Source organism: Carassius gibelio, chromosome B2 (assembly GCF_023724105.1).
Source record: "Carassius gibelio isolate Cgi1373 ecotype wild population from Czech Republic chromosome B2, carGib1.2-hapl.c, whole genome shotgun sequence".
Classification (NCBI taxonomy): domain Eukaryota; kingdom Metazoa; phylum Chordata; class Actinopteri; order Cypriniformes; family Cyprinidae; genus Carassius; species Carassius gibelio.
In genome coordinates, this window is record NC_068397.1 from 29,637,022 (window position 1) to 29,657,021 (window position 20,000).

At 36.1% G+C, this 20,000-nt stretch overlaps 2 protein-coding genes across 5 annotated transcripts in view; both read right to left on the bottom strand.

Moving 5' to 3' along the window:
• twsg1a (twisted gastrulation BMP signaling modulator 1a) overlaps positions 1 to 6,463 on the bottom strand; it is an 11,446-nt gene extending 4,983 nt beyond the window's left edge. The window contains exons 1-3 of one of the 2 annotated variants that reach the window (XM_052547401.1): positions 6,315 to 6,463; positions 5,428 to 5,574; positions 671 to 770 (exon numbers count right to left, since the gene is read on the bottom strand). In XM_052547401.1, coding sequence (XP_052403361.1) covers positions 671 to 770; positions 5,428 to 5,553 — 226 coding nt within the window. In that variant the 5' untranslated portion in view covers positions 5,554 to 5,574; positions 6,315 to 6,463. Of the gene's footprint in view, positions 1 to 670; positions 771 to 5,427; positions 5,595 to 6,314 lie in introns of both variants that reach the window. The other variant, XM_052547400.1, reaches the window with a different exon arrangement.
• Positions 6,464 to 7,400: 937 nt separating this feature from the next.
• Positions 7,401 to 20,000, bottom strand: part of ankrd12 (ankyrin repeat domain 12) — a 46,816-nt gene continuing 34,216 nt past the window's right edge. The window contains exons 4-13 of one of the 3 annotated variants that reach the window (XM_052547796.1): positions 19,232 to 19,303; positions 18,549 to 18,695; positions 17,223 to 17,426; positions 16,460 to 16,602; positions 15,991 to 16,138; positions 11,181 to 15,730; positions 10,982 to 11,080; positions 10,338 to 10,481; positions 9,951 to 10,046; positions 7,401 to 8,803 (exon numbers count right to left, since the gene is read on the bottom strand). In XM_052547796.1, the coding sequence (XP_052403756.1) occupies positions 8,618 to 8,803; positions 9,951 to 10,046; positions 10,338 to 10,481; positions 10,982 to 11,080; positions 11,181 to 15,730; positions 15,991 to 16,138; positions 16,460 to 16,602; positions 17,223 to 17,426; positions 18,549 to 18,695; positions 19,232 to 19,303 (5,789 nt within the window). In that variant the 3' untranslated portion in view covers positions 7,401 to 8,617. Of the gene's footprint in view, positions 8,804 to 9,950; positions 10,047 to 10,066; positions 10,222 to 10,337; positions 10,482 to 10,981; positions 11,081 to 11,180; positions 15,731 to 15,990; positions 16,139 to 16,459; positions 16,603 to 17,222; positions 17,427 to 18,548; positions 18,696 to 19,231; positions 19,304 to 20,000 lie in introns of those variants that run through there. The other 2 variants (XM_052547797.1, XM_052547799.1) reach the window with 2 other exon arrangements.

Sequence of the window (20,000 nt, forward strand, 5' to 3'; positions counted from 1 at the left end):
TTATTTTATTTTATAGCATTATTTATTATTTTATGTTAGTCTATCATTTTATTTTATTGTACATGAACCAGTGTAAAATATATTTATTTATGTTTCGAAACACATTATGGGTGCTATTTATTGTATCATTTTAAATCAGGTGTATAAAAAAAATAAATAAATAAATAAAATAAAAATAAATAAAAAATAAATAAAATAAAACAAAATAAACACATAATGTATTGTTACGAATATGTATAGAACCAAATGAAATGAATACTATCAGTTTTTATAGCCAAGACTAAAAAACTATAAATATTTTATTTTAGAATTTAATAATAATTTATTTAAAACAAACACCTCAATAATGTATTTTTTATAATAATGTATGCATATATAAATGTAAAAAAATTATAAAAATTTGTATTGATTAAAATAAACCAATAACTCATTTTATGTAAATTATGTACACATCAAAACATTTTAAGACTATAAGTTTTATAAACTAAAAATATTTTATTTTATAATTTAATGTTTCATAATGTATTTTTTTTGCATATATAAATTAACAATTGATTGATTAAAATAAACCAATTAATACAAATAAAAATAAATAATAATAAAAATAAAAAATAAACATAAAGTAAACAAAATAAAATGAAATAATAGTTATTGTTGATTTCAATCTCACCGACACAGTCGCAGCACTCCTCCCACAGAGAGCTCAAACACAGCATACACTCCTTACAACACGAACAGTTTCCCTCCGACGGCCGGCACTGACACAGTCCCTGTACACACACACACACACACACACACACACACAAAATATACATTACGAAAGGTAAACATACAGGGGGAAAATGAGATGACGTGGAGGAAGTCTAGCTCACATAAACATGATCTCCAAACACATGTGCTACAGAGAGCCATGAGTCTTGAAGGAAACATCGAGATCTTTCAGCTGTAAGAGTTCAAAAGAAACCACCCAAAGAGACAAAGAACATTTAAACATGAGAAACAGCACCAGGCTGAGAAGAAACAGAGCTGCGAACTGTTCCACGCTGGAAAAAACGTCCAACGCCCCAGCGGAGAGGGGGAAAGACTGACCCAAACCTGGGACACATTTAGAGTTATAATTACAGAGAAAACAGCAGAACACAGACACACACATTTGGCTCTCTGTGTTTCGTGTTTTGCCAGCAGTTGCGAGGGAGAGGTCAGTTTCCAGATGTGTGTGTGTGTGTGTGTGTGTGCCATTAAAACTGAAAGTTCAGGAGAGGAAACACAGAGAGTTACAATAGAAACACATGAAAGCGAGTATAGAAAAGCCAATACCTGAAAACACACGTGGGCCAGATCCTTCCAGAAGAAACAAGCCCAGACAATTTCCAGTCCCTGCACAGTGCTCTTTAGTTTGGGGAATTGTGTGTGCCATTTTCATGCATTCCTTAAAAGAATCATCGAGCCAAACTACATAAAAGCCATAAAAGCTCAGTTTACTTTAGTTCAAGACACTGAAGCACAACCTGTCCAAATACAGCCTCACAAACTCCTGCCGTACCTGCAAACAGTCCACGCTTTCATTGGATTCTGTCCAGCTGTGAGATCAAGCTTATAATGCAAGATTAAAAAATCCAGTGGTTAATTATGATCCAATTTATATCTGCTCTAACAATTCATTTATTATATTTCTAGTCTCTTAATAAATACAATTAATACATTCTTGATTTAATATACACAGTATTTTCTCAATAATGTTCTTAATATTATATATATATATATATATATATATTTAATAATATTATACACACCATCCTGGTATTTTTGTAAATGAATGCTTTTGTTTTTATTGAAAGCATTTGTTAATTTTTTTTTTTTTTCATCTAAATGCTCGACCTCTGAATCAGTTTTTATGTTGAGTTTTTAAAAAATATTTTATATATATATATATATATATATATATATATAATTTCTTTTTTACAGCTTTACTTGCAACTATGACACATTACAGAAGAAAAGGTTTAATGATGATCCATCTGATATCAGTTCTCACAGTTAATTTAATTGCAAGTAAGTAAATAAATAAAAATATATAGCAAAATATATATCTTTACCATCTTTTTTTTTTTTTTTTTTTTTTACAGTTTTTCTCTTAAATATGACATACAACCAAGTAGAAATGCTTCATGCTGGCTTATTTTGAGCTTATTTAATGCCCCAGTGATGCTAATATACAGTGTTTGTCATGACAATAAAGCGCACTAAACTGAAATCAACAGGACTCTTAACTAACTGTTATTATGCCATGAGCTGCGAGTGAGACAGCAGAACAGAGAGCAGGAGAAAGTGTGTGTGTGTGTGTGTGTGTGCTGCATGAGTGTGAAAGTGCTCTGAGCGAACGAACGTGTGCTGCCTTGCCCCACAAAGCATTCATGTGTGACTAAAACAACCTCAGCTGCCCCACCTCGAGACACACGACTGACAGCCACAGCTTACAGTAACCACACACACACACACACACACACACACACACACACACACACACACACACACACACACACACACGCACGCACACACACACACACACACACACACACACACACACACACACACACACACACACACACACACACACACACACACACACACACACACACACACACACACACGCACACACACACACACACACACACGCACACACACACACAAATATTCACAGGAACTTCCATCAGATTTCAAACCACCTACAGTAGCAACACGCATACATACTAGCAATTCTCCTGGCAAGTTGGGTTGAGTGATAAATCGATATTGAAACAGAATACAGAACAATTTTTTTTAAATAAAAGAATCATTATATTTTTATTGATTTAAATTTTTATATTAATTAAATATTTGATTAAAAATTTTATGGTTTCCTTTTATTAGATTTTTGATACAGAAAAATTAAATAAAATTACAAAATTTGGCTCTGTTGTGTAGATTATTATTTGTAAACATTCAGCTATTTTAATTTTATTTGTATAATAGTATAGTATTTATAAATATTAGATCATTAATTAATATTATACATTAATAATAATAATACTAGTATTTATTAATATTAAATACGTTTTTATTTTTATACTTATATTTGTAATATTTTTTTATAATGAAACATTTTAATGTACATTTCTGTTAATTTTATTTGAATCACTTTAATAACATTAGTCATATTTTAATTAATAAATTTTTTCATCTAATATTTATATAATATTTTATTTCAGCTTTATTGCAGTTAAAAATGTAGTTTTACTTAACAATAACTTGAGGTCTATCAAACACGTGGAATGCATTTCCTTCCATCTTATTGATATGAAATGTATACTGAGATAAAAATTTATATTGAATGACATTCTTCTAGCAACCTTCAGAACATCAAAAAAACGACCTAGGAACCACCCAAAACACTGTCGCAATGCCCTAGCAACCACTCAGAACTAGGCCTGTTGCAATAATCAATATATCGACTTATCGAGCAATATATGTACCGTATCTTTCGGACTATAAGTCGCACCTGAGTATAAATCGCATCAGTCCAAAAATACGTCATAACGAGAAAAAAAAGGTAAGTCACACTGGAATATAAGTCGCATTTATTTAAAACCAAGAATCAAGAGAAAACATTACTGTCTCCAGCCACGAGAGGGCGCTCTATGTCTTCAGTGTAGACTACAGGAGAACTGAGCAGTATAGAGCGCCCTCTGGTGGCTGGAGACGGTAATGTTTTCTCTGGGTTCATGTCAAATTAATTTTGATAAATAAGTTGCACCTGACTATAAGTCGCAGGACCAGCCAAACTATTAAAAAAAGTGCGACTTAGTCCGGAAAATACGGTACATGACCTCAATCATTTTTGGTGATGAAATGTATCACCCATTATATTTACTTAAAAATATATGTCACCATGTTGTCTTCTGCAGCTTCTCATACATAATGTTGTTTAGTCTTGTTTAAATTAAAAAAAAAAGTTTTCTGCTTTGGTCTTGTCTTGTTTAGGGGATCTGTTTCGTTGTGCATACAGACATTTTTCTTTTTTTCTACTCATTACTTCGCACTTTTTGTAAAAAAAAAAAAAAAAAAAAACTTAATTTGGATACTTAATTTCCACGATCTAAATGTTCTCAAAAATTGTACGTTTGTTGTCAATTGGAAGTGTGTATATATAATTTTTATAATTTTATATTCAGTGGCATAAAATGGCCTGTAAAATGACAATAATATCGATTATCCCAATTATTTCTGGGGCAATATATCGCACAACAAAAATGTGTTATTTGACAGTCCTACTCAGAAGATCCTAGAAACTCTCGGTAACACACCAAACACACAGCATCCTATGGTCCTGAGGTCTATATTTGAATGCTTTCAGCTGTGGTTTGTCTCTCATCTGTGCATGTGCGGACTGTTTGCTCCTCTAACATCATGAACCTCTGTGTTTACTCCCCAGACCTCGGCTGTCTGTCTCCGTCTCCCTTCCTCTCCCAGTCTCACCGGGACACACAGATCCAATCACAGCAGAGAGAAGCCAAAGAAAGAAAGAAAATAGAAATGATTTGAAAAATAAATAAATACCTTCTCAAGGTCAAATAAAATAAAAGGACCTTCTCAAGGCAGACATCTAATTATAAAATTAAAAATCAACACTGAGCCAATTGCACAACAGAAAGAGCCACAGAAACAACACGCACAGAGTAGAGCCGTCGTTACGCTCCAGGGAAAAAATGATCCAGTATTACACGAGTCACACCCAGTTGCTCTCAAACACAGCTCTTCTGCAGCGGAGAGCACAACAGACAGAAGAACATCACAACATCACTCTTCTGACTGCAACTTCAGCACAATATAGTGATGCTCTGCCCTCACGAACCTGAAAGAATGAGTGTGTTCTGATTCCATCTGATTCCGTTTCACTCAGGAATTTTGCATTCTATTTCATTCTGGGAATGTTTTCAAACTTTTTTTTTTAATATTCCACAAGTATAACTTGAGCTACCAAAGAGGAATGTAGCAGAAAAAAAATAAGTCGTAACCCTAAAACAATGAATCTTTGTTAATGATGATTAGATTTCCTTCTAAATACAAACTCAAACCGTCTACCTGCTACAGTCAGTTACATTACTTTTCAAGGCATGCATCATTATTAAATACTGACTTTTAGGAATAATCATGATTAACAGATTTTAAACTTTCAGAACAAAATTTATATCTGTTTAAATATGTTAGAGAAGAGCTAACATGCATATATACATATATATAAACATTCACTACTGAACTTCAAATTCCCTAATATTTTCCATGATTCATGGAATTCAGCACGAATGTCTATTATTGATAAAGGTGAAAACTGCAATTAAAATAAAAATTCCAGAGGAGAGGAAACTGATAAATAAGCATCAGTTTTACCTGTAGAAGACATTTGCTGACGTCGCTGGCACACAGAGCTTTGTTACAGCCGCTGATGAGGGTCAGTCCAGACAGAAGGACTAACAGAGAGATCAGGACGGGACAGAGGAACAGAGCTGGCCGCATCCTGACCCAAACTCCACACACCTGCGATCAACACAGACCAACTATTAACAGATCAGATGACGTGCACTGAAAACTATCTATATATACACACAAATAAAATTGTAATATTTATTTTGTATTTTGTACATGCAACAAAAAAAATTTATAATAATAATAATAATATTATTTTATTTTAGTGTGTGTATTAAAAACAGGATTTAGCACTTTTATGCATAATTTCCTAGTTTTTTTTAAGCAAATTTAGACAATATAATAATCCAGCTAAGTCATATTCAAGCAAATTAAATATAGATTTGGATTTAATAGAAGTAAAAAAACAAAAAACAAATAAATAAATAAATAAACAAACTACATTCTTGTTTAAGTGTACACAATGGAAATAAATAAAAACGTATTATTTTAGTGTGTGCATTAAAAACCGGATGTAGCACTTTTATGCATCATTTCCTATTTTTTAAAGCAATTTTAGACTATATAATAATCCAGCTACGTCACATTCAAACAAATTAAATACAGATTTGGAATGCAGAACACTGAGAAACTTTTCCGTGGCACGTTAAACGTTCTCTCCTCACGTAAAATACACAAAAACAAAGAGAAGCTCTTCATGAGCGCCACAAATACCCATTATTGTAATAATGCAGCCGCAAGAACGCACTGGTGTTCACAAACATGACGCAAAAACACTGGATTATCACGTCACAGATCTGGCATACGTCACATTTTAACATCCATTTGACGAATAATATAAGTGTACTTACTGTATCACTTTGAAGCGTTCTGAACACTTTCCTTTGGTTTTTGACTTTCTCTCATGCGGATCTCTGGTCTTGGCTCCTTTTACTCTGAATAGAAACATGAGCGTCTGTGAGTCACAGAAATAGAAGAAGTGAGCAGAGCGGAAAATAGCATAACATACGGGTCCTCGAGGGGGCGTGGCTTCTATCTGAATGCAGCGCGATGGGAAAATATGCTTTTTGAGCCTCCAAGCGCCCCCTAGAGGAAGTCCCTCTTCTGTGTCACATCCGCCGCGCCCAGACAAGTGTGAGATCACTGTATTACTGTCTTTATGATAAACTGTTGGGACTTTTTTTTCTCACTTGAAAGTCAGTGAATAAAAGGATCTGACAAATTATTAAAGTTGCAAGAGGCCTCAACAGAAGCACAAGTGTCGTAGTAGTTAAAAACACTGCTAATGCTGACTGAAAGATTGCTTCAATCACTATTAACTATCCAACAATAATAATAATAGCAATAATAATGTTCTTATTAAGAATATATTAGAATGTATATATAAATATAAGAATGTTATAAATAAAAATTCGAAGTTATTTTTATTATTTACTTTAGTAATCATAAAGAGTATTATTAATTTTATTAAATATTAACATATGTATATGGTGTAAATATGTATAAAATATTTATTATTATAAGAATACCATTTAAGAAATTTAATTATATCAATATCAGTATTTTATAAATATACATAAATATATATTAAATATAAATACATAAAATAATAATACATATAATTAAATATAAATAATAATATAAATAATGTAATTATAATAATGTTTTATAGATCCAAGACGATATTCATTCAATCATAGAGATAAATATTTAAATAAATACATTTCTTATGGATAGTTTTGATGTTGATTACTATTGTTGAATCCGTTCACTTATGCCATCTACTGGACAAAACAACATCTGTATCCAAAAAGCTAAAAATGAATGTGCCCAAAATGCCCTGATTTTTGAGAATATCAGTTGAGAATTTAACTTTTCGTTAATATTCATTTGTAAATTCCAAGATTTAAAAGACAAAAAAGGAGAGCAAAAAAATATTTTTTTTTGATTTCACAACCAATAAAATTTATTCAATTATATATTACAAATATGTACATCCTCATGTAACAAGTAAATATTAAAATAGACATTTTTAGAACCATCGCTCAAAAGGCATTACGTTGTAAAAAATAGGATTTGTTGTGATCTCACATTAAAACTGTAAAAGTAATGGTATTTTTTCCTATTGAGAAACCACAACAAACGTTTCCTTTTTTCTTTTTTTTTTAAATGTGCGCAAGACACAAGGGACAACACACAAGAAGTGGATGTAACTAACAGACACAACAATGGCAGAAAAGAACCAGGACCACTTCAGTAAACCTCACCACGGTACAACTTTTTTTTTTTAAGAAAGGGACGAACCTGCGAAAGCATGCACATTATAGAAATCACAAGTCAAAAAACATCTGCTTTGATGAATGTCAAAGGGATAAGAGAAGAATAAACAGAAAAAACAAAAGCATTTCAAAACACATGCTTAAAGAGTTAAGCGAACATCAACAACAACAACAACAAAGAGCTTCAATGTAAAAACAACTTTGGTCCATTAAACATTAGACAAAAAGTTTACAATCAAAATATTTAAACTTTTTCCCGTCCTCTCAGTTTTTCTTTCATTTTTTACAAGTTAAAAACAATAATTACATGGCTATTTACAAATGCACAATCAGTATGTATAAAATAAGTTAAAAAATGAGGAGCACAATCTATACATAATCTATGAACACTCACTGTAGAAACATGTCGGATTGAGATCTCTTTCTTAACGGAGGAGGAAAACCTTTCTCGCTGGTGGTCTTTACCCTCCGGAGGCTGGTTTTTCCGATGCTCGTCTGTCGACCCGTGGTCTACCGTTCTGGATGGTGGACTTCAGGGTTAAGTGCGTTTTAGATTAGGCCTGCAGTCTATCAGAGCCAATCTGGCGCTCATATGGTGAAGTGCATTTGGACCGGACCAGAACAGCGAAAACAGACTGAACCAGTGATGACAGCTAGCCTGGAAGCGCAGCGCTCGTTTATGTTATTTTTATTTTTTATTTGAAAGCATCCGGTCAATGACATGTGCACCGTGACACATAAATACACAACATACATGCGCACGCACACCTCCGAGTCAAGTGCTTCGTGTTTTCGTCCTACGCTCGCGTCTTGACATCATCACTTGTCGTGGTCCGACAGCTGCTAAATCGTCGTCTCTGTTTCTCATCGGCGGGTCATATCGGTGTCAAGTCGAAATCGTCGTTGACCTCTACGAGGGGGATGTAGAATTCGGAAATCTCAAAGATGCTGGTAGACTTGTAAGTGGCGGGATCCAGTTCCTGAAGCTTTAGCTGCCACTCCAGACGCTGAACGGCGTTTAAAGCTGCTGCTTCATGTTGCTGACGCATCAAGAGACACGTCTGCCAGAAAACAAGAGATTCAAGTCAGTCATATAGGTACTGAAGTTCACTTACGTATGCATTAGACAGCAATATATCAAAGCGGCATGTGAGCTGATAATATTGAAGCAGCTATCTTTATTTCAAATACATTCAAATTTATTTGCGATTTCATTATCTGACTAGGGTTCTACAGGTCTTAAAAAGGTCTTTAAAGTCTTAATTTAGCCTTGCAGAAAACGTCCAGACTTAAATTGTCTTAAATAAAAAAATAAAAGTGATGGCATTAAATGTGGTATGCTTTGCAAAATACAACTAACTCCTACTAACACTACTAATAATAAAGATTTAAATAAATAAATAATTACCATCTTCCTTAGTATTATTTGTTTTGCTTTACAATACAAATATCTAAACATCCTTAAATCAAGATACATTCACTTGAGATGCAAATTGAACATATGAAGAAATGTAAGTAAAAATGAAGTATGTTTATGCTTAAAACAAGAACAGATCTCGGTCAGTGGTATGTGAATACCCTTTAAGGCTATATTGGTTTCCCTTTAAGTTTTTTTTTTTTTTTGCCATCTGGCAGATATTTGTTCTTACTTTAATCATAGACTCTCTAAGAAAACAGGACTTTCTTATTTTGTCATTTTGCTTGTCAAGTAAATGCATCTTTAAGAAATATGAGACATCTGAAAAAGAAAACAAGCCAAAAAATATGGACACATTTTGCAGTGTGTTCATAAGCTACAGTAAAAGGTATTTCCATATTCTAGTGGTTAGGTGCAGAACTAGTCAAACCTTAAACTATTTTTCATTTATTGTTCTTGACAAAGAAATTAAAAAGCAATAAAGGTCTGCAATAAAAGTAGTTTTTTGAAACTTTGAAGTGTTGCTAATATATTTACATTTAGAGACATGTAGAAAACATTGACTATATTTAATTAAATATTCTGCTTAAATATTTTTTACTTGATGTTAAAAATGACATAATTTTACCTTCATTAAAAAAGCAGGAACCCTGATCTTGTTGCTATAATTTCTTGTATTTTTTAGTGTGGCTAATGTGTTCAAATACTTTTTGGGGCCACTGTACCGTGACATTTCTACACATGCTAGTTGTGCGTTGCATTTAATTTAATAGTTATGTTTGCTTTTGTACCTTCAACTTTTCAAACTTGTCATCTACATCCTGAAGCCAAGACATAAACTGCCTCGCATTGAACCGATCTCTAACAGAGGTCTTTCCATCGTCACCCTGAAATGTAAAAAAAAAAAAAAAAAAAAAAAAAAAAAAAGGAAGAAAAAAATTGTAAAGATGACTCATATGTTGCAAAACCAATTTCCTGAGGTATTGAAAGAACATTCCAGATTCAAAACAAGTTAAGCTCCATTGATGTGATTTTGATTGCAGAAAATAACTTGACAGATCACTGTTAAAGTAATGGAGCCTTTCAAATTAAATTTGTCGTACACTTGCATACATCAGTCAAGTTTAAAATGCTCTTGTTTTAATTTAAAATAACATCCTAATAATGTGGACACTTACCTGGATGTCCTGGGGCATGTTGTATACTTCGGCATCCAATAGGACTGTGCAGGCACTGAATGGAAGCGTCTGATTGGCTAGTGTTCTTGCAGCACGGTAATGAACTCTCAAAACCTCCTGCTCATTGGATACAATCAGCTTTTCCTGGAAGAGCAAATGCCTCTGTCATTTCCATGTCATTTTTATTGCAATCAAAATTAAATAATCTGAAGTTAAAAAAAAAAAACTATATATTTTTGATCTTAAATGCTTTTAAGCACAATTATATAATTAAGCAGAATCAAAAGTTTCTGTCATAATATTTAAAACACTTTTTTAATAAGAAAATAATACATAATTAGTTTGATTTTAGTAACTAAATGTCTGTAAAAGAGCTTACAAAACCTAAATATTATAAACAATACATCTGATAACATTTTACATGTAAAATAATAATCATTATAATATTTATCTTTTAATTTAACAATACTTTTTAATATTTTATCGTTACATATTTATTTATTTTCTTTTTATTATTTATTTAAAAAACAATTCTCACAAATCCCCTGAAGTTCCATCATGAACCCCTAGGGGGCCGTGGCTAGTTTGGGAAACCCTGATCTAGCGACTGATGTTCAATAAATATAATCTTGGTTTCCATTTACCCTTTCGATGCTGTGCTGCAGTCTTAGCTTCATCCGCACCACCTCTTGCTGTTTGAACATCTCCTTCAGTGGTTCGGGCAGCGAGGGAGGTGGCGTTATCTACAAAAGCAAACAAATTGGCGAGCTTTTAGCATTTTTTGTTTTTTCGATATCAGCAAAAATGAGTTGCAATCATTAATTTCACAGAATGGAAGCATACCATTGGGATGCAGAGCTTGCTGAGAGGGTTCCCATCCAGCAGATAGGACCCATTGAATGTCACATACTCATCGTAGTACTGAGGAGCTTGAGGAATGACACTACATAGTACTTTCCTCTTTTCCTCGATCTTCTTGCGAATGTGTAAGTATTCATAATAAGGGTTTGCTCTCTCTGTCTGGTAAGGCTGGATCTCTTCAAGCTTAAGTGCATCTACAATTGCAGCTAAAGACTGCTGCGTCTTTTCTTTGACCTGCTGAGCCGTAAGGTTCACTTGGGCTGTTGGTGAAACCCTAAGCATCTTTCTTTTCCTTGGATGGGTCGCCTGAATGTCAGCTTCTTCTTCAAGGAGGCGGACTTTGGCTCTGGCCCCAGATGAGTCGGAATCTCTCTCCACAACTGATATCGGGGAGGAACTTCCTGAGGTTGTACCACTGGAAGGCTCTGCTTGATGATCAGGTTGAACAGCAGCACCACCTTGACATTGTTCTACATTATCCTGAAGGTCTGATTTCATTGGCTTCTCCTCAACCGCAAGCTGGTCTGATGCCTCAATGTCAGCTTTGCTTTCAGACAACGCTTGGGTTGTTGCACCTTCATCTGAGGATAAGACTTTTGCCAAATCCGTTTCTGTGATTCGGTTCTTGTCTGAAACATCTTCGGAGACCTCCATGGGCTCCTCAGGGATCCTTTCTGGACTGGCACAGCGAGACCCAGTTGTTGCTGAAGCTGCGTGAATTCCTTGCTCGTGTTTCTCTGGTTGAGCATCAACTGTAACCAATGGCTCACTGGAGAACCTTGAAGTACTTTCCTCTTGCACGCTTGCATCACCCTTTTCTGAATCCTCTTGGACACTGATTGTTTTCAGCAGTGGTTTAGTAGTTTCTTCAGAGCTCGATCTACATGAACCAGTAGATGTACCTGGAGTGCAATCTGTTTTGCTGATGTTCTCCCCACTCTTTTCCACTTTGTTCTCAGAAACAACCATGGGTTTCTCTCTTTGCTCTGACCTCAAACTAGAGTCAGCAGTCAATGTCTGTTCGCTACTGGAAATGGGGCCACTTTCCCACTGCTGGCTACTAGAATTCAAAGGTGCACTGGTTTCCAATGAATTTTGTGTGTCAGAAGACTCAAAAGGTGCAACTTGTAATGTAACATCTAGTGATGACTCCTTGTTGGATCCCTCTGTCATTCCAGCATCAGGGATGTCAAGGAGGCCAACACTTGCATGCTCTACTTGACTATTAGTGTTGCAAGAACTGCTCTGCTCTTGCAAATGGGTCTGAAACACGTTGTTAGCCTGTGTGAGGCAACTTAGGTTTTTAGCACTAGACTCTAGCAAGTGTGATGAAGGCTGAACTGTGACACCTTCCCCTTCATTGCTAGTTAGACTTTTGCTTTCTGGAAGAGCACTAGTAAGACTTTGACTGCTCAGATTCTCCTGAAAAGGTGGCGAGCTAATCTCGGTTTGATGAACCGCAGCTTGCTCACTGCTTGGTTGTGATGCAGTACTGATTATCTGAGACTCTTCTGTCAGTGTAGTTTCAGCTGGTGGCACCTTGGCTTCTTCATCCAGAATAGCCCTTAAGCATGGGGACGCATGCCTACTTGATAATGGTGCTCGATTGCAGAGAGCCGCTTCGGGAAGACTGCTGGTATCTTGAACAGTAGGTGATCTGGAGGACTGTACAACAAGGGAAGACTGCAGGAAAGGTGGCTGGGAATCTGAAGTGTCCATGTTCATGTCAGAATCATATTCAGTTGGTCTAGGTGTCAGTGTGGTTGCTTGACAGGAATCTTCTGAACTTGCCACAGAGATCATGGATATTGAACTTGACATTGCACCAGATTTTTCACTCTCTGGTCTCGGAGATCGACTGAGATTGTTTTCTACGACTTGTCCATTTTTCCCGAAGGCTTTCACATCCAGCGAGAGTGTTCTTCCACTGGTGGCATCTTTCAAGACCTTCTCGCGGTGCCCATCTGTCACTTCTGAGCTCTTTGACCGAGTCAGTTCCTTGGTTAGACAAATCTCACTGGATGAAGAGGAGGTTTTATTTTTTTCCTTAGTTTTCTGTTTCCCAGGGTCTATTCCTGGACGCTGCTTTAGCCGCTCGCGTTCCTTCTGCTTGATTTTCTCTAAGTGCTTCCTGTGCCACTGTTCAATTTCCTGGTCCTTGAGACTGAGCATGCGTTCAAAGCTGGTCTTCATGAGGTCATCATTCACCAACCTCTTTTCTTTGGGACGAGTATCCTTTAGATTAGGTGCAACTTTAGGTTTGGAGTCCACTTCACTCGGTTTGGGCTTGCTAATTTTGCCATCCCTGTTCAGCTGGGAACGATCTTTGTCCTTTTCCTTGTGTCGGTCCCGCTCACGGTCTCGATGCCTTTCAGACTCTCTGTCCCGCTCTCTTCTATCCCTGTCTTTCTCTGGAGGCTTGATTGCCTCTTCTTTTGATTTAGACGAAACAACTTTGTTGTTCTCACAAACGTAGCCTTTCTTCTCTTCCAATAACAATTTTAGATTGGAGTAGGATGAGGAAGAGGGGGTGGTCTCTTTTGATTTCTCTTTTTTCCTCTTGTCAGAATCTTTGTCCCGTTCTTTTTCTTTATTGTGGTCAGATTTTCCATGATCAGTTGTTTTCTCGGGGGCTTTGCCTTTCTTTTCACAACTTGTTTTATCTTTGACTCTGTGGTCACCAGAGGAGTGCTCTCTCTCAGCTCTTTTGTCAAGCTTGTCTTTATTCTTCTTGTTCTCTTCATGCTTTTTCAATAAAGACATTGCTTTGAGCTTGTCACCCTCTTTATGGCTCTTATCACTGGGTGAATGTGAAATATTCATTAATTTCTCCTTTTCTTTCCATCGATCTGTAGAGTTATGAGGTTCAGTCTTGTCAGCTAAATGCTCAGATTTTACTTTCTTATCTTTATCGGTGTGTTTCTTATCAGACTTTTCAGACTCCCGATCCTTTGTTGGTGTTCGCTTATCATTTTTCTCTCGAGAGTACTTCTCTGGAGACTCCAGTTGATCTTGGTCAGTTGAATTGCCAGTGATTGGTTTATCATCTACTTCTTCTTTCACTCCTGAACTGTGCAGTGAGCTGTCAAGAATTCGGCCAGAGCCAAGACCCTCACTACGTTCATCAACTTCATCTCCTTTTCCATCCTTTCCCCGCTCCTCTTTCAGGGGCACCTCTTTTTTCTCTTTTTTAATGGACTTGTCCTTTTCTCGCTCCTCTTTTGGCCTTCTGTCCTTAGTGCTGCTACTGCTTAAATGTTTGTCTTTTGACACCCCTCTTTCCTCTTTAACAGGCGATGAGTCTGAGGATTTCGGAGAACCCCCAGCAGGCATCTCACATTTGCCTGCAAGTTCTTCATTTTCATCACTTTTGAAGAAGTTCTCTTTCCAGAACTCCCGATCAAACTCCATGTTCCTATGTCCGTCCTTGCGTGCTTCTTTTTGCCGGTGACGATTCCTCTCGGCCTCATAGTCCCTATACTTTTCCTTCTCCTTATGTTTCAGCTTGTGCTTTTTTACAACTTTCCCATCTTTGTCAGTCTTCCTGAAGACAGCCTCAGAACTGTCCATACTGTTGCTTAGACTACTGTCTTTGAAAGGACTGCAGCTGCCGTCATCTCCATCCAAGTTAAGCTCTTTGTGGTGATGTTTGCTCTTCTCCTTGTGCTTGCAGCTCTTACTGCTAGAACCTTCCGTGCAGAAGTCAGACTCCGTGTAGTGGTTGTATTTGACGCCTTCCCCTGGACAGGATCCATCTGCGATAGAAACACAAGTCTTAGCGTTTTCCTGTTTCAGTGGAGTTGTCTGCTTGTCAGTTTGGCTGTGGTTCAGCTTTGGGGACTTGACTACAGACAGGTGAAAGAGGTGGACCGATGTGTCATCCTTTGTACTGAATGACATTTTGAATGAGTCCTCTTCCCTGACGCTCTTATCAGAATTGTCTGACACAGTTGCAGAGGAAAAAAGAAGGGTCTTGCTGTTCTCCTTCCCTTCTTCTCGGACCTCCTGGTTCTCCTTGTTTTTGCTTTGGCTCTTGGTCTTTTTCTTCTGTTTACCTTTTTCTTTCTGTTCCACTGGCGTGAGAGTCAAGCTTTCTTTCTTCGATCTACCATCCGTTTTGTGACCATCAACACTGATCAACCTGGTGGGCGAGTTTCTTCTTTCTGTTGGCTCCTCCGCTTCATCACTAGAACTATCTGAACTACAGTAAACACGCAACGCCTTTGTCTTTTTAGACTTGCATGTCGGCGTCGACTGGCCGCTTTTGGTGCCTTGTTTGGAAGCATAGTGGTTCCTTTCCTTCTCCTCCTTCTCCTTTTGCCGTAGCTCTCGCCGTAGGATGTGTCGCTCATTTAGTGCCTTACTGAGGTCCTCCTCCTCTTCCTCATCCTTAAACTCGTATTCATCCAGCCCTGACATGGATGACGAGGCTTTCACTGTGGTCGATTTACTGTCAGAGTCTTTTTCAGCATCAGAGTACTCCATGTTCTCATCTACACTGGATGGATTCACTGAAGGTGGGTCCTCTGATTCTGTGGCATTCAAAATAACGAAGAAAAAAGGAATTAATAATACGCTATGACATTAGCATAAGGTTTTGATCCATTTCAAATGTTGACTAGTGTGTATTAAGGAAATGGATTTGACTTGGCTTGGATTTAGAGATTGCTCAGCATGTCTGACAGCATGCCGCAAATTTTGACAGCGCTTGCATTTAACCCGGAAAGAAAGAAAATAAAAGTAATGCCAAAAGCAACAGCACTGGCAAATCTGCTGCCAACTGTCTCCGTACCTGAAGAGCTCTCTTCTGCTTCAGAGAGTGGGATCTCTCTCTTGAGTAACTGCTCAAGCTCCTGAGAGTCAGCAACATCAACCGGTCTCTCTCCTCTCTTGTTGGCCTGGAAGGCATTGCCTCCATGACGCAAGAGCAGCTTCACAATCTATGAAGGTTTGGCAATACATGACAGAGACACACACAGAGTTGATTCAGATGATCAGAAAGATTCACAATTACTACAAGTTCTTGCAACAGATATTTGACAACTTTGAAAGTTTAGTCATCAGTCAATAAATGTATCCACTCTGACATAAAAAAAAAAACAGTGTGCTCTATGGCCTAATTAATGCCTAATTAATTATTATTATTACATAAATGTTACATAAACATGTATAGGCTATATTAAAAGAATAAAGAAAATGAACATTAAAAGCACACAGGCTGAAAATGATTTCAGATGACATAATTTTAAGTAAAAACTCACATCTTTGTGTCCGCTGCTGGAGGCGTCATGAAGCGGAGTGTCATCGTCCAATCCCTGCGTGTTCACTTCCGCTCCTGCACCAATCAGAACCTTGGCTACATCATAGTAACCAAGATTACAAGCTTCATGGAGAGGCGTCCAACCTGAACAAAAGGACAAACCAATATGAGCTCATAAGCTTCTACAATTGGAAGGAAAAATAGAAACTTATAACCCTATAAAGACACAAGTTAAGGCCTTTAAATGATCAACATGATCTAGACGTTGCTGTTGCACAATATACTCCATGCATTCTGTCGTCTGATTGGTAGTTTATTCTTTTTTTTAGCAAGTAAAAGTCCTTTTAGTGCAATTGAACGAATGTCCTGCTTCAGCTCATGCTTCATTTATCTATGTGCTATGAAATCTTTACTGATTTTAAAATAATCCTTTTACTAATATTTCAAGATGAACACTTACTGGACTGAAGCATCTTAAGAATACCTGATTGTCCATAAAATCATGTTCAAATATGAGTATCAAATATGATCATCAGGCTGTTGAGGAAAATTCATTTCTAAATAAATCACTGTAGCCACCATCATATCCAAAAATTACATTTATTAATTTATGGTTTTACATTAGCAACAATACCAGCAATGACTAGATTACATAAGCAATGACAACAAAATTGCATAAGATTATTTAATTGCATAAAACATTAATTACAGACCACTTGCTATCAGGTGACGTGATGCTATAAATGTGCATAAAACAAGCTCACCTGCAAAATCTTTGACGTTCACATCCGCCCCGAGCTCAATGAGTTCCTTCACCTGCTTGACATCTCCTCTGATGGCGGCCATATGCAGAGATGTCTCTCCTCTCTCGTTCCGTTTGTTCACTTTGTCCTTCTGACGTGAGGACGAGCTGCTAGCGATCTTCTTCTGCACCGCCGGAGATTGAGAGGGGTGGTTCGGTGTGGTGTCTGAGATTACAAACCGATTCACCAAAACGTCAAGGTCATGAGGTTTATCTCAATTGTCAATCTGACCTAACTAGACTACAAAAGGAAGTGAGTGCTCTGATAAAATAGATTTTATCATAACTCACAGATCATAAATAAACTGGTGACTGCAGGTTTGAGATAGCGTTTTTATAGTTAGCAAAGATTATTATTTTTCTTTTTTTTTCTTTTGGCATTTTCACCTTTATTATGATAGGACACAAGGCTAAGACTTTACATTAAAACTAATAGAAATAATGATTAAATAAAATAATACAAAAATATTAGGCTAAAAATGCTTAACCTTAAATGAAAATGAAAATTACATATGCTGTCTTGCAACTAACTAAAATTACTAAAACTTAATTAAAATTTTACTTAAAATGAATTAAAGCTAAACAGGAAAAAATATAACTATAAAAAAAGACAAAGTACTAAAAATATTAAAACTATTTAAAATTTTAACTTGAAAATTGAAATTAAGCTTAATATAATATAAATATAAGATTAAAACAAAATCAAATGTTGCCTTGGCATCTACTAAAATAAATCTGTTACAACTTAAACTATTAAAATTTGTTTTTATTGATTGAGAAAAAGTTGGAATGAGATGAAATATAAATATCAGATAAAACAAAAAAATAGATTAAATTAAAAATAAATAAAAATGCAAAAAACTGAAACAGATAAAAATGACAAAATCATAAACAACTAAAACTATTAAAAATAATTTTCATTAATTGAAACAAGCCTGAAATTAAATAAAAGATAAATATTACATGAAAACTTAATTTTTCTTTTTAGAAATGTCGCTTTGGTAGCTAAATGAAAATAAGCTGAAGTACCAAAATTACTAAAACTAAAACTGACAAACTAAAACAAACAAAAAACAAAAACTGATGAAATGACAAAAATCACAAAATTGTTAAAACTTTGAATTAAAAGGAAAACTGAAAATATATTTAAAAAAAAAGCTAATTCAAAATATTAATGCATACTATAATAGAACATAAATAATACTAAAATAGCACTGTTGAGAGAGTGAGACATTATCATAAATGAAAGGTGAAAAAAAAAAAAAGTTCTGTGTTCATCGTTTCCTACCTGGACTGTTGTCTCTCGCCGTCATCTGCATGACAAGTGCCATCTGCTTTCGTTCTGATAAAGGGTAGCCAAATAAAATGTTCACAGGGGTTGACTTCTTAGCCCCCGACTCCTTCTTAACTTTCTTCTTCTCCGGACCATCTTTGTCTGCAGTGAACAAGAAAAACAAGGAACAGCGCATGAGTACATCTCTCCTCTTCTACTGATGCATCTCAGTTCCTGAAAACCTCGACGTCTGATACAATTTATCCCCTTTAAACAAACAGCAGAAGTGAAAAACAGCGTAGGAAACTCTCCGACCTGAAAGACACATGCATTAACCATCTAACGCCGTTCCCACGAGTCTTTGTGCGCTACTGAAATGCATGCGATTGAGACAGATGCACCGGAGAAACCAAGAAAGTGTCAGTGTGTGTGCTCTCTTGAAACGAATCGAGGAAAAGCACAAAATTCCCGCAGAATGATGTAACCAAAAGTCTAGGGTCTCTCTGAGAGTGAAGCAAAAAGCCTAGCAGACAGATAAGGTCATGCAACAGCAGTTAGTGTATTCTAACGGAACTTCTATTCGTTTCAGCCAGAGTTCTGATACAGAGGGAGGCTCAGGCGGAGACAGATAAACAAATGAAACCGTGATGCGTCATGGACCGTTTGCAGCTGCTGGCGACTTTAGCAGAGGCAGTTACCTGCGTATATCCTGCAGGGAGGAAGTAATCTTTCTCCCCACGCATCGCTCGACTGCCCGGGGTCAGAGTCATCTACAGTGCAGAAGCAGAGAGGCGAGAGGAGGAGGAGGGAAGGGGTTCAGGGTTCGAGAGGTGGATGGGGAAAAGGGTGGACGGGAGAGCAGAGCACTGATTACACCCACAGGCTCCGCCCCTCACTCAAATGACAAATCACAGCACAGGATTCAAAGATTCCGTGATGAATATTAAGAGCCACGGATGACATCATAAACCCAAATCCATCCAAATACCATCAAAACAAGGGGACATAAAAGTCCTCAAAATTAAACATTCACAATGAGCTTCTGAAAATCCGCAATATTTGTTTGTTTATATTAATGCTATTTATGTAAACTAAAACGATTAAAAATTGGTTATTAAACAAAATTAAATTAAACAAACTTCAAAATTAGAAATGTTGCATTGGCAACTAACTGAAATAAATGTAATTTGCCGTACTAAACTGAAACAAAAAATAAAGCTATATAGGAATATCTATAAAAAGCTAAATTAATAAAACAATATATGTAAGAACTAAAGCTGAAAATATAATTTATAAACGTTAATTAAAATACTAACAAATACTATATAATAGAACATATGGAATATATCATATGTAAATAGTAATAAAACAACAAGGTTTTAAGCCTAGGCTTTTATATTTTGTTATATTTTGAGATTTTCACATAAAGACAATAGTTATTTTAAGGTCATGCAACAGAAAAATATA